Raw genomic sequence first — 13,183 nt, 5'->3', positions numbered from 1 at the left:
AGGTCAAGCCAGCTTCCTCAGGAGATTGGCTGAGAGAGGTGCCATCAAGGAACAAAACAGGTGATGGCAGAGGCAATGGCCTGACAAAAGGTGAACCATTGGGACATTCAGTGTCAGACAAGAAGGGGGGGGGGGGAGAGAAGGTTGCCAGCGTTACAAGCGGCATGGTGTCACCACAGGAAAAAAGTGTCCTTTTTGCACGAGGCTTGAGTTGCATTTTAGCAAGTTTTTGGGAAAAAGAAGGATGGGGCTAGAGGCCATGAGGGCTGATGAACAGACAAGCTGTGTGGAGGAGACACAGAGATAGCGTTTTGGCTGCTTTTGAATCCTATGCTGTGCTGCTGTGGGGAATCAAGCCCCCTCATAAGATGCAGTGCTCAGAACCCTCTCTACTCGGGTGTAAATATGTGTAAATAAACCCTGGTTAAGTACCGAGACCCCTGGAAGGTGGCCGGTAACAATATTAAATGCCCTTTATGCACAACACTAGTGAAATTATCATAGATCAGAAAGATGATGGGTTTATCTTGAGCCTTGCCTAGTACTAACCTCTGACAGCAGCTTACTTGATACTTGGAAAGGGAGCCCTCACATTCCAAAATAGTATCTTTCACCACTATTTTGTGATGTGATGAAAGACAGAAACGTTCCAGAACTATGTAAAAGGTCTCTGCCAGTAGCAGATGCAATACCAACAATAAATGACTTGCAACTTCTCCCACTGACAAGGGCAGCTAGCTATCAGTATATACCGGTACCCACATTGCTGCCTGCATGCTGTCCTGCCAATTAAAGCCCTGTTATCTGAGCCAGTAACACCTTTTCAGAACAAGTCACTCAATAACTCTTTTCCTGTTTGTGAGGGAGCTTTATTTTTGGAGAGTGAAAGACCTCAGAATATTTTGGAGCCTGTCAATGTGTAATGTGCAGCTCTGGGGTAGGTCCTGGAAGCCACAGAAGGAAACTAGGCAAGACAAATAAGTGCTTATTTCTCTTTTGTCTCTTTCTTTCTTTTTTCTTTGTTTTATAGAGAACTCTTAATCCATAGTAGTATGGAAAAACATCAGTACACAATGATAACATTTTTGGCTTACTGGACACTTACATATGGATTTTTATATCTAGACTGGATCTATTCGCTTGATCATTTTTTAGAGTTAATATACTCTTCTATCACATTTGAAGCTTATCCTTTGAACATTAGCCTAAAACAAACTGAAATATACAACAAGGTCTCTGCATATTCTAGCTCAACGGTAGCAAATGTTAGGCCCTCCAGATAACTGTCAACATCCCCCCAAAATGGCAATGCTGGGATGGAGCTAAGATGCTCAAGATACCTCCACTACAGTGGCCATTGAAGTGGTAGTTGATAGAATCCAATCTTCAAGAAACTCCCTTTTGCAGTTTTCAAATAACTGTGATCACCACAAGTACCAGTTTGCATGACTGGGGTACACGTTGCTAAAGTCACTTTGTACAGGTCACATTGGAGCTGGGCACCATCAGAGCAGAGGCATTCCATACATTGATTGGAGCTGGCAGTGGCTACTTTAACATTGATTTAATTTGTTCATTCCTTACATATCGGTCATGTGCTGCTGTGTTTCAGCAATACAGTAATTCACATATGTGTTGCCAAGGTGGAACACCATCAACTTACCTGCCAAAAGACTCATTGCTCCTAATCAGCGGGCCAGTAAGAAAGATACTTATTATCATGGTGAGACACTCTGCGGGGTATAGTGATGTTCAGGTGGCCTGGCTGAGTGGCACCTGTCTCAACGGGGTTTCAGGAGTGTATAAGCGGATCAAGTGGCAACAAGTGGATCAGTTGGCAAGCAGGTCCCACCGTCAACTTCCATGTGGTTTCTCCAGTTTCAAGGTCAGTCATGCGGAAGCCATGGGTGCCATGATGGCATTAGCCACCTCACCTCCCTTTAAGTTGCCAAGGCCCATTTTTCCTTCTAAATCGACAGTGCCTGTGTCTGACTGTCCGGCATTTGAACGCAGCTGACTAAATCGCTAAGGAATTAGGGTCGGCATTTCTCAGGTGTTTGATACCCCCAAAGGGGCCAAGCCAACAAAAATATTGGCTCACTCCATTATGTCACCGTCAACATGGTGCTATTGTGACTAATACTCCTTTCCCAAGTATATATACCAGGCACTACAGAATGGCCCTGTTGGCTTCAGCTGATGCTGACTTTGGGTGCATAGTTCATAAACAGGTACTCTAGTCTCAGTAAATGCAGTTGGAACCCACCCGGTTGGGAATGCTGTGGTGTGTCCCAACCCATTCAGGTCCTCGGTAACCGTATCAAATAGCACACTTGGTCTTACCTGATGCATAGATTTGATAGGTTCTGAGGACACGAATTGGGCCCATCCCTAGTACTGGGGTCTGCAGTTCCTTCTCTACTTCAATTCTTCCTTTGGTTATTTGAACTAAGCTGGGAGGGAGGCAGGCAGTTGTATAGAGTTTTTCTTTCCAGATATGTTCAACATCTGATGCTGCTTGGATAATTGGGAAAAAAAACCTGAAGGGAACTGTGCCTGCCTTCCAGAGTTCTTTGCTCTCCTGCTTCCATCATGTGATGAGGGTCATAACCCTTGCTGGGCAAACAGATTGTCCTGGGAAACATGGATATAGCTGTTGCTCTCTGAAGGGCCTTATGCTGCAGTTAGGCCCCATTACAGTCATCTGAAAGAATACCATAAGAAACATCTTTTCCATAGCAAGTTATCTCCATTTAGGCTGTAATATTTGCAACAAGTACTACTCAATATCACACAAATCACCTTCCCCTAATTATGTTATGAATTTTCACACTTCCCAGCAGCCACCAACAATCTGGAGCAGTAACTGGTGAAACTGATAACGTGGCATGACATGTGTTGAATTCTTACAAGTGTAAGATGCCCAGTGGAAGTTGTTTGCTAGTTGCTACAGGAAGATTGTTCTTGGCAGCATTTCTCTAGTGACCATAATGTGTACTCTGGACTGCAGGTGAAAAAGATGGAAAGTTATAATAGCCTCTAAGAGCCAAACTAGATGCATGCATAGTTTAGTGTGAAGCATGCAGGCTTCAGAGAGGAGATTGCAGTCTTAGCTCTTAGGCTGTCCTCTTGTTTTTCCAAACCTGGGCTCATGGCTTAGCTTTCTCCTAATAGTCTAAGAGCTCATAGTTTGCCTGATAAAACTAAACCACAAGTCCAGATTCAGATGACATGTTAAGTCAAACTGTGGCTTAGCTCAACACAGCACAGCTGCAAAAAGACGGGAGAAGCAAAGTGGCCACAATCTCCCCTCCTGGAGCCCGTTTCTGCTTGTTCATGCAAAGCTACAATTTGGCTTAGCATTCACTGTGAAATGAAGGCAGTGCAAAGGAAGGTGAGGTTTTATTTCTTCATTCTCTTACTGAGCTTGGAATGGAGATTGGCCCTTCTTTGAGGGTAGGGTAAAAATTTCACATCTGCCATCCAACACCTGATGTATATTTTGCTCTAGGAGGCTTAGTTTGGTCAGAATCTAGTATACACTTCCAGAGTGAACGCTAAATACATTACTTCTGGTAAATGAGCCACCATAGCCACAAGAGGACTGTGGAAATTTGTGTCACAGGCTTTTTAGACTCGTCAACCCATGTACTATCTGAAACCAAAGGGCTGCATTCGTTGCCAGATGGGAAATATATTGCCATTATTTTCAGCTCTCCTACCTCACTATAGGAGCCCATTGGGAAATTGGTACTTTTCCCCTTAAGGCTCCTAGCTGGGCAGAGGGCAGGGGCGGGCAACCTCTTTGCTGTTTAAAATGAAAGCTCTCTATTTGTGCTTTTCGTTTAAAAATCAAAAATAAATAAATAAATAAATAAATAAATAAATAAATAAATAAATATGGATACTGGAAGGACAATAATCTTAGAAATATTTGTTTTTCTTTCTAGTCATGGGCTCCTGCCTTGCAGATCATTCTGTGAAGCTGCAAAGGAAGGTTGTGAACCAGTTCTTGGGATGGTGAATTCTTCATGGCCAGAGTTCCTAGCGTGTTTCCAGTTCCAAAACAAAACTGAAAATAACAACACCACCAGGGTATGCTTCTCCCCAGAACAAGAAAAAGGAAAGCGATGTAAGTTCCCTTTAATTTTTTTACTAAAGTTCTGCAGCGTGTTTCAGGTTCTACATATAATGTCCAAATTGCATGTTACACACAGCCATGTCTTCTTCTTTTTTGGCAATTATTTTAATTGAAATGAATCTCAGAGGTAGAGATAGAGGTAGAGTGGAATCTGTTCCACTGTGGGGAGGGGGCATTTTTCAGTGGTTTACTGACTGGAATGGAAAGAGATAAACATTCCCATCCCCGGTTGTTTCTCTGCTGCAGTCTCAGAAGCTGCTCTTGTGTTACAAAAGAAAAGAAAGAGGATACATCCAGCTGTGTGTAACATGTTAAAGGCTCATTTCTTTCTTCTAAGATTCTGATGCTGCAATTTTGATAATGTTTTAGTTCAGCTTGTATTCTTTATAGCTTTTATTGCATGATCTAGCCTATCCATTGGTTTAAAGCTGCTGTTTTAAATTGTTTTATACTGTGTTGTAGCAGGTTTTTACAACTGTGATTTCTCTCTTATTTCAAACATATTTGTATGTATGTAAACCACCATGTAAGTGCCATACCCTAAAAATCCCTATTTAAAAATAATTAGCTAAACAGACAGACAGACAGACATGTAGTTTGGCCCAGTGATGGGGAAAACCTCAATGAACTTTCAGGTCCCTTAAATAAATCATGGAAAGATTCTGAAGAGGAAAAATGTAAGGTGGGAGAAGTATTAGCTGGAGTCGTCCTTCATGCTTAATGCTATTATTTCAAAACAAATACGTTCCATTAATCTTGCTTTTGGAGTTGGAATCTGGAAAGCAATATTGAAATTCACATAAGCTTAATGGTACTGTCTCTGAAGCAGAGGTGGCATTTTCTAACACCCCCCCCACCCATTTTTGTTGGGACCCCCCCCCCCCAATGGCGTAGCAGCAGGAGGAGGAGGCCAAGCACCAGAGAAGAGTTGCTGCTGGCTATTGAAGCCATGCTGGAGCCACGTTCGGCTCTGCCCCTGGCTTCTCCCAACATCATGTTGCAATGTTGTGCATGACACATGCTGTGCCCTCTCAATCTTCAGCGCAGGTTGGTGCCTCTGCTCTGAAGCCATGATGTAGGTTAGACTTGGTAGCAACTGAAACATTTCCACCCTGCAGTTTGAAGTAAGTCAGGTTTCATTGGTCCCCATAAGAATCTGTAACAGATGCGCTGTCTATTGTATATCAATTCTAGTGCTAGTATTTGGATGGGGAGGGAGAGGGAGAAAGAAAGAGGCCAAAAGCTGTCCTGTGATGAGGGCAGACCTGAGGGCTAAGGCACTTGGTGTGTTCTCCTTTTGTATTTGATAGAGCATTTATGACTGTGGTGTGTGTGTGTGTGTGTGTGTGTGTGTGGTTTATTGTAAGCTGTTCAGAGAATTATACTAACAGTAGTCTATAAATGTTACAGATAAATAAATGAATGTCTGCTTTATGAAGTCTGCAAAAGACATCAACTTTCACAAGGGAACAGAAGGAATTGAGAATTTAGCTGATTTGGAATAAATATTTCTACAAGTTTTTCCGATGTCAGCATGCAAGGGAGTGAAAGTCAAGCTTTCATCAGTCTTTCCTTCTGCTTGATCCCTTTAACCTATACTCCACCTTGTTCACCGACTTGGAAAAACAGTCTTTAAATGGCATTCCTGTGGGTCAGAAGTGCACCTCCCTAGCAATGAAAATACTTCAGTTATTTTTCTTCTAGTCCTCCCTTCATATCTTTTATATCTTGTGTTATTTTAAGTAGCCAAAGCTGGGAACAGTGTTTGAAACAGCAGTAGATAATATAGAAATCATAAATGAGAAAAGCAGATAAAAGACTAAGGAACAAAACATTTTATTTGCTTTCTGAATCTTTCCATTTGATCCATTTTTAGAGCAGTAAATGCCTTGTTGTCATACCTTGTCGCATTGATTGAGATATTTCCCCTCCAAGTTAAATTTCTGCTGCACTGAATATGCTGCATTTTGCACTGAGGAAAAAAATATCTGATCATTATATGTCTTCTAATCCATGTCCATTATTATTTTCTGATCACTGTGTGGCATGTCACTGTGAAAAATTCAGGGCACTTATTGGTGCTTAAATGTCATGTTGTTTCATATAAAACCCTGAATGGCTTGGGACCAGGTTACTTAATGGACAATCGATATCTGTATAGTGCTACCCATAACTTGAGATCTAGCTCAGAGGGCCTCAGTGTCCATTGTTTCAACTGGCAAACACACATGATTAAAGCATTTTGCTGGTGGCCCTGGAGCTATGTAATGCAACCCCTGTCAAAATTAGGCAGGCCCCATCTGTGTTGTCTTATGTATGAAGTTCCAGATTAAATGTAACGATTTAGAACAGGCATTTTATTAATAAGCAAGCACACATATATGTACAACATCCATTTAACGTTCTCTAACTTAACAAGTTAACTGACAGGCTTGTGCTTAAGGATCTATTTATCTTAAATGCCCCCATCAGTCTCTACAGCCACAACAGGCACTGTAACTCTCCAACAGTTTGACCTCACCATGAAGGCATGTACACACCTTAAACTGCCTATCAGATATTTCTTGCATAAAAATCCATTAACCATTTTGGTGGTACCCTTTTGAGTGAGGAATGTCTGATTTTTGCCTTTCCATTGTACCTTGTTGCCCTCCCACCTCTTCCTTAATATCAGTAATATATTTTTCAGACCAGCCCTCTTGACTTTCTAAATAAGTAGGTGGTGACACCAGCTGTAAATATCTCTCCTATATACAGTACAATCCCATCGTCACCTTCTGTCTCAAAAGAGCCACTTGCATTGTTGCTGTTGCTTCCTTACTTCAGCATTTACCATTATGCAATCTCACCCTTATCATTTTTACACCATGCTAGTAACACCTTTGGTCCTCAGGCATTGCACATTTTTCTACTATGAGAACACAGACTATTGTTTTACTAAGTCGAGGCTACTGTAACTATAGTGTATAAAATTCAGGAGTTTTAATAATCTGGGAAAGCCCTCCTAAACTGGACATGGGTGAATGTAACATATCTCTTCCTCCTACGATGACAGTATCTGTAAAGATCCTGTGTATTAAGAAAACAATGTCCTCCCTTATTAATATATATCCTAATATACTTGAGACTGTGTGGGTTAGTTAATTCTCACTAATGCTGATTAATTTCATGGGCAATAGTAAGATATTTTTTCTTAGAGGTATAATAGTTTCTCATTTTAGTGTCTTTCTCTTTTATTTATCTATTACACATATCTTGCTCTTTACTTGTTACTTGATCCTCCAAAGCAAACACGCATCTTGGCACTGACTGGCTGACCTACTTCAGTGACAGGTAGGTAGCTGTGTTGGTCTGCCATAGTCAAAGCAAAATAAAAAATAAATTCCTTCCAGTCGCACCTTAGAGACCAACTAAGTGTGCATGCACACAAAAGCTCATACCAAGAACAAACTTAGTTGGTCTCTAAGGTGCTACCGGAAGGAATTTTTTTTTGTTTTTGTTTTGACTACTTCAGTGAGTAAAGATTGATTTGCACAGCGACTTTGGCTATGAAGAAACAGTTATTTTTTTCCAGCCACTTATTTTGCCAGCGGTCTTATGCAATCACAGCTCTCACAATAGTCTTAGGATTGCAGTAGTGTAATTACAATAATGTTAGATGTGGTACCACAAACCTTCAAAAATACGAACTGCACCTTCTCTTGAAGAAAGTCTAACCTCTCTCTTTTAGCCCTTTTTTAAGTCAACAAAGAATATGTATGCCCTAGTAGTGCTAAAACAATGGTGAGGAAATAATTGCCTGTGTTCTAGTGGGACTTGGTTAGCTGTTTAATGCAGAACAAATATCACAACATCGGTCAAGATAATGTTTTATAGATGAAGTAAGGCAGTCAAATACATCTTAACTCTGGTGTATGCATACCCTCTGGAACATGAAAAAGTATGTGTGAGGATTTGGTTTTCAGTAGAAGAATTAGGCATGTCTTTTGTTATAATACTGGATTATTTTTCTGTACTCTTTGACATGTTCTATTGTATGTCTGGCACAACTGCAAGCCTATTGACAAAAATAATGGCTTCAGATCAGTTCCTGCTGAGTTATTCTAATTTGTGGATACAAGGAAAGAAAATTTATATGTGGAAATACTCATTTTTGATATACATTGGAAGCCATCTGAGGCCATGTTGCATGCTAAACAAAATTGTTTTGTTCACATAACTTAAAATATTGAGGCCCTGACTTAGCAAGAAGGATTTACAATTTGTTTAAAATTACTACCAGTTTATATCTGGACCTGAAGACTGTTTAGAACTATTTTCCCAAGCAAACTGCTTTATAAATAAACTGTAAAATACCTTTTTGTTCTTTGAAAAGTTTGTTTGATAGTCTATATGCTGTAACTGTGATGCATAAGCCTGGAAAATATTTAAAGACTTCTGTTCTAACGTGTTGCAGCCAGTTGTGTGGATACCAGATGGCTCAGTCTGATAATTAATTTGCTCTCCCTGCATGTAGTTCCAATCTGCTGCGTGCAGAAAAGTAGATTTCTTTCTATAACTGTTTGAAAAGTAAAAGTTGTTAACCGTGAAGGAGACATAGAAATAATTTAATGAAATTCTGTCTGAAGGATATATAAGATGAGGGGAGAAGCTTGGATTTTCAATTTTCAGTAAGGGAAAGAGTGAAATTCAACTGGGTTTGGGCTTTATTTTTTTACTGCCTCTGCTACACCCTCTGTTGTATTTCCTGCAAAACAGCTTCTGATAGCAACTATAGGTATATGGGACAGAAATGGTGTTCTGGTTCTATGCTTTGCTTCTTTTTGTCACTTAAAATAGGTTAGATATTACTATGTAGGAGCTGAACAGCAAAAATGCACATTTATTTATTAGTAAGGCTTAAGCTCTGAAAAAGGTTTACAAAATGGCATAGTGTTATCTGCCTTGTGTTGTTCGTCACTCACAAATAATATTCAATAGGTGCCTATGAGACATCTATACTTGCAATCCATATTGCAATCAAAATAGTTTTAAATTCATATATGAGGGACTGATTGTATTTGCATAGCTCATATTTGCATGAATGTTCAACAGTGCACTGTAGCTAGAGTACATGTGGAATATATATAACAAAATGGGGGGAAATCTGATGTCTTTCCAAGTCATCAGTTTGATGCTTTCGTAGTGCTGGGAAACTGGTGGAGCATCATAACAAGAGATGGGAATAGGATGGTGGCTTTGGGGTTGCTCTCTTAGCAGTGTGGGACAGGGGAAGCATAGCATAGCACAAGTCCAAAGCTTACTTTCCACTCATGCATTGCATGCTGAACTATGGTTTGGTGTGTTGCATGAACATGACCAGTGAGTGAGCGAGGAAAATGTCTGAGTTGCATTCCAGCATACCTACTACATCTTGCCATGGGATCAGACTTTCCCTTCAGGAGAGCAGAACACTGGTACAAGAGAAGTCTGTGGAATCAGTGCTTCTCTGAGCCAAGGACATTGCCCTTCTCTGAATCTGAGGATCCTGCCAGAAGCCTTGGTACAGTGGAGAGGGACCTCCAGTCCATGGGATAATCTTGGTGTTCTAGGAAGTCCAGTTCACCCATGAGGCCATTTCCCCAGCACCATGTCCATTTGCAGTCAGCTGGTGTCACTCTAATGTGAGGGCAATGCCAGCTGAGGTTCAGTTCTGAGTTGGTTGCACACACTAGTTCCCACAGGAAACTGGCACATGCAGCCAAAGCAACAGTATTTAACCCCCTGCCCATCAGTAGGTGTGTGTGTGAGTTAAACCTTGCCTGCAGAGAGTAGGGTTGAAGTCTCCACTCCAGAGATTCAAAGAGCAGCTGGGAGCTGTTTGAAAGCCCTTTTGCAAACAGCCCCATGTTGCTCTTTGAAATTCTGAAAGTGAGAGGTTTAAAGAGCAGCAAGGTACTGTTTGCAAAAGGGCTTTCAGACAGCCCCATGCTGTGCTTTGGAGTCCTGACAACTTGGAGCTTCAAAGCACCGTGTCATAGTGACATCAGATGAGCATCCCACCCACCTGTCTTATTTGGCCCACTATAATGATCTGACTATAATGATGCAGGTGGTGCTGTGGGTTAAACCACAGAGCCTAGGGCTTGCTGATCAGAAGGTCGACGCCGGCTCCCTTGGCCAATAAAGCAAGATGAGCTCCGCAACCCCAGAGTCGTCCGTGACTGGACCTAATGGTCAGGGGTCGCTTTACCTTTACCTTTAATGATCTGGTCTACTGCTCAGAAAAGGTTCACAACTCCTGCCTCACCACCCCTGCCTTAGTGGAACCACTATCTCCCCAGCTCTGTTTGAATCAATGAATGCAAAAGCAGATAGATACCCTTTCTATAAAGTGGCTCTTCTCATGGAAGGTGGAACTAATTACTGAGATACAATTGCAGTTCCTATTTAAGGTTCTTGAGTAGAATTGCTGCTGAAACAACACTTTTCTCCTGCTTGAATGGAGCTGTCCATGGTGCCTTCGATATGCAGGAATGGGAAAGTATTGCTGGAAGGACAACATATGAGCAGTACACCTAAAGAAGACATACTTTGTAGGGTTTATGAGTATTTTCAGGGTAGAGTGGAGAGCATGGTCCTGTTTGAGCCAAACTACCAAGACTGGATGAAGAAATGTTTCTGCCTGAGGCAGAGCACCAAATACCCCCACATCCATCCCCACAAGTCATGGTGCATCATATACAACTGGGACAGTGCATGAGAATGTGCCACCTGAGCCAGTATTGCTGTGCTGCCCCCCACTCCTTTGCATTCCTCTCTTCCCTCCCTCTGCTGCCCCTCATTCTTTGTTGCATTGGTGCCCCCTCCTCTCCCCTTCAAGCTTTTCCTGCGTTCTTTTACAGCCAATTTAGCAAGCAGCTGGGGTGAGTTCTTCTGCCTCCTCCTTCCCTGTCTCATTTTAGGAAAGACCTAGGCATGTAAATACTTGTAAAGAGGACAAGTCTGGAGAAAAGGTGGATTCAAACAACAGCAGGATTAAGATTGCCAAATACTTGAACAACATTTCAGATTTCTTAAAATCTCTGTGGTGGAGGGAAGCTACTCTAAGACGCAGTAATAACTTGATCAAATGTTTCCCCTCCTGTTTCAGCCATAGTGGAGCTGCACAGGAGGTCGCACGCAGATAAGAAATAAACATTGAGACAAGTGGGTATTTCTGGCTGTAATCCTGCCAATGTGATAGGCAGAAATTCACAAGGTGAATTTGACTTGGAATAGAGTTGTGATGATGGAGAAAGCTTTGTGAGTTTAAATTTCTGTGCCTTATGTGACAGTTAAAGCCACAGGGGCCTTGCAAGATAAAGGGTTTTCCACCTGCCATCATGAGGAAACATGAGCACCATTCTTTAAGAAGAAGAGCATGAAGAAAGGAACCCTGCTCAAAGGTGATATTTTGCTTTTGGATGAAGTCTTTCATCTCCAGGCACATGGGGCTTGAGGAGAATCATCTGACAGACAGTTTCATCTAACAACAACTACAGGGCAAAGAGATGAGATGGGTGGTGGAGAGTTAATGTACTGAATTAAAACAAATAGGCCCTGTTATTGTTTTCTTTAATATATCTGTGTCATGTTTTCATGTAAAAACCATCTGTCTACTTAAGAAAGGAAAGTCTTGTTCCAGTGTGTCTTTATTAATAAACAGAGGAACAAGCGCTGAAAACTCTGGAATTTGGAAGAATCCAGCTCAATAACAGGGGAGATTCTATGAAGAAATACCAGACTGAGAGAGGCATATGTAGTACAGAATGTCCAGAGCTCATTTATTCTGAGAAAAAGAGCACTGCTTGTGCAGAACTAAAGCCAGAGTAGTAGTACTGTATAATATTTGGATCTCCAAACAAGAGCTCTTTTAATATCCTAAGAAAGGTTTAGGGATATCACATGGAGAACAGGTAGATTCAAGAGTCAGAGCAGACGAAAGATTATGGAAGCTCTCAGTAATATTCCCCCCATTCCTTCAGCAAACTTTCATTTCTAATTCTCAGGATAGGGCTACAGTTTTCTTTCCCAGCTCTTTTCAGAATATATTTATTTTCCCTGCCTTGGTGTCTAGCTTTCAGTTTTACTATCTGCTGCCACAGTATATGGGAGGAAGATACTGAGACTGAAAGAACAGGCTTAAAAAATAGCGAGCTGCTTCAACTTTAGAATCAGAGAGAAGAGTGTGGAACTGATCTGAGGAGAGAAACTTTCCTCTTTTGGCTCCTCATTTTAAGATTTAACTCCTGCCTCATCCCCAAAAAATGCTGAAAAGGAGCCTAAAATATTGAAAGCATGGGGAAAACGTTAAGGCTTTGTAGCTCCAACTTTTGCAAACTTTGGCCAGAAAAGGATTATAGGATTTTTGAAAGAATGTTGGTGTCTGATTTTATTAAGGTGTAGTATGCCTTATTGACTGGAAAATGTTTGATCTTTTAGTCATTTATATTCAGGCCTTCTTGTACATTCAGGTGAACAGTGGTACTGTATTTGAAAAAGCAGTATTCAAATAAGTAAGCTCACTAATATGTCAATGAATGATTAAAATAAAATAAAAGTAGCCTTCATAAATTCATCTCTTTTGAACGGATCAGTCAAGTCATGGGAAATTATAACCAGTTTGTTCAGCTGTTTAAATCTGATAATGTAGGAAGTAATACAGCTGAGTTGCTGGTAATGACCGCTCCCCACCTCAAATGGGGGGCGCTTTTTGCGGGGTCGCGCACAGCCACCTGATCCTACACGATCCCCGGCAGTTCAGCCTTGCTTCGCCTCCCTGAGCTGGATACTTGGAGGTTCCTGCCTAAACTCGGACAGTTAGCCAATCCCAGCCAGGGAGGTGTTGCCAGGGGAATTGACCAGGTAGGGTTAGGACTGCCCTGCACACACAATAGAGGGGGGGGGACTTACCTGGGAGTCCTCAGTTGGCTCCAGAGCTTCTCCCACCCTGCCCTCCCTCAGTTTGTGCTTTTCTTTTGCCGGTTAAACTCTTCTTTACAGGTATGCGGGCACTGCTAC

At 41.5% G+C, this 13,183-nt stretch overlaps 1 protein-coding gene across 3 annotated transcripts in view; it reads left to right on the top strand.

The window, feature by feature from the left end:
• The window catches only part of CORIN (corin, serine peptidase), a 105,149-nt gene that overhangs the window by 45,128 nt on the left and 46,838 nt on the right, over positions 1-13,183 (top strand). For all 3 annotated transcript variants that reach the window (XM_033159808.1, XM_033159806.1, XM_033159807.1), the window contains exon 5: positions 3,951-4,132. In XM_033159808.1, coding sequence (XP_033015699.1) covers positions 3,951-4,132 — 182 coding nt within the window. The remainder of the gene's footprint in view (positions 1-3,950; positions 4,133-13,183) is intronic.

This window comes from Lacerta agilis, chromosome 9 (genome assembly GCF_009819535.1).
Source record: "Lacerta agilis isolate rLacAgi1 chromosome 9, rLacAgi1.pri, whole genome shotgun sequence".
Classification (NCBI taxonomy): domain Eukaryota; kingdom Metazoa; phylum Chordata; class Lepidosauria; order Squamata; family Lacertidae; genus Lacerta; species Lacerta agilis.
The sequence above is the reverse complement of the archived record's forward strand: the minus strand, read 5'-3'. Positions and strand labels throughout refer to the sequence as shown.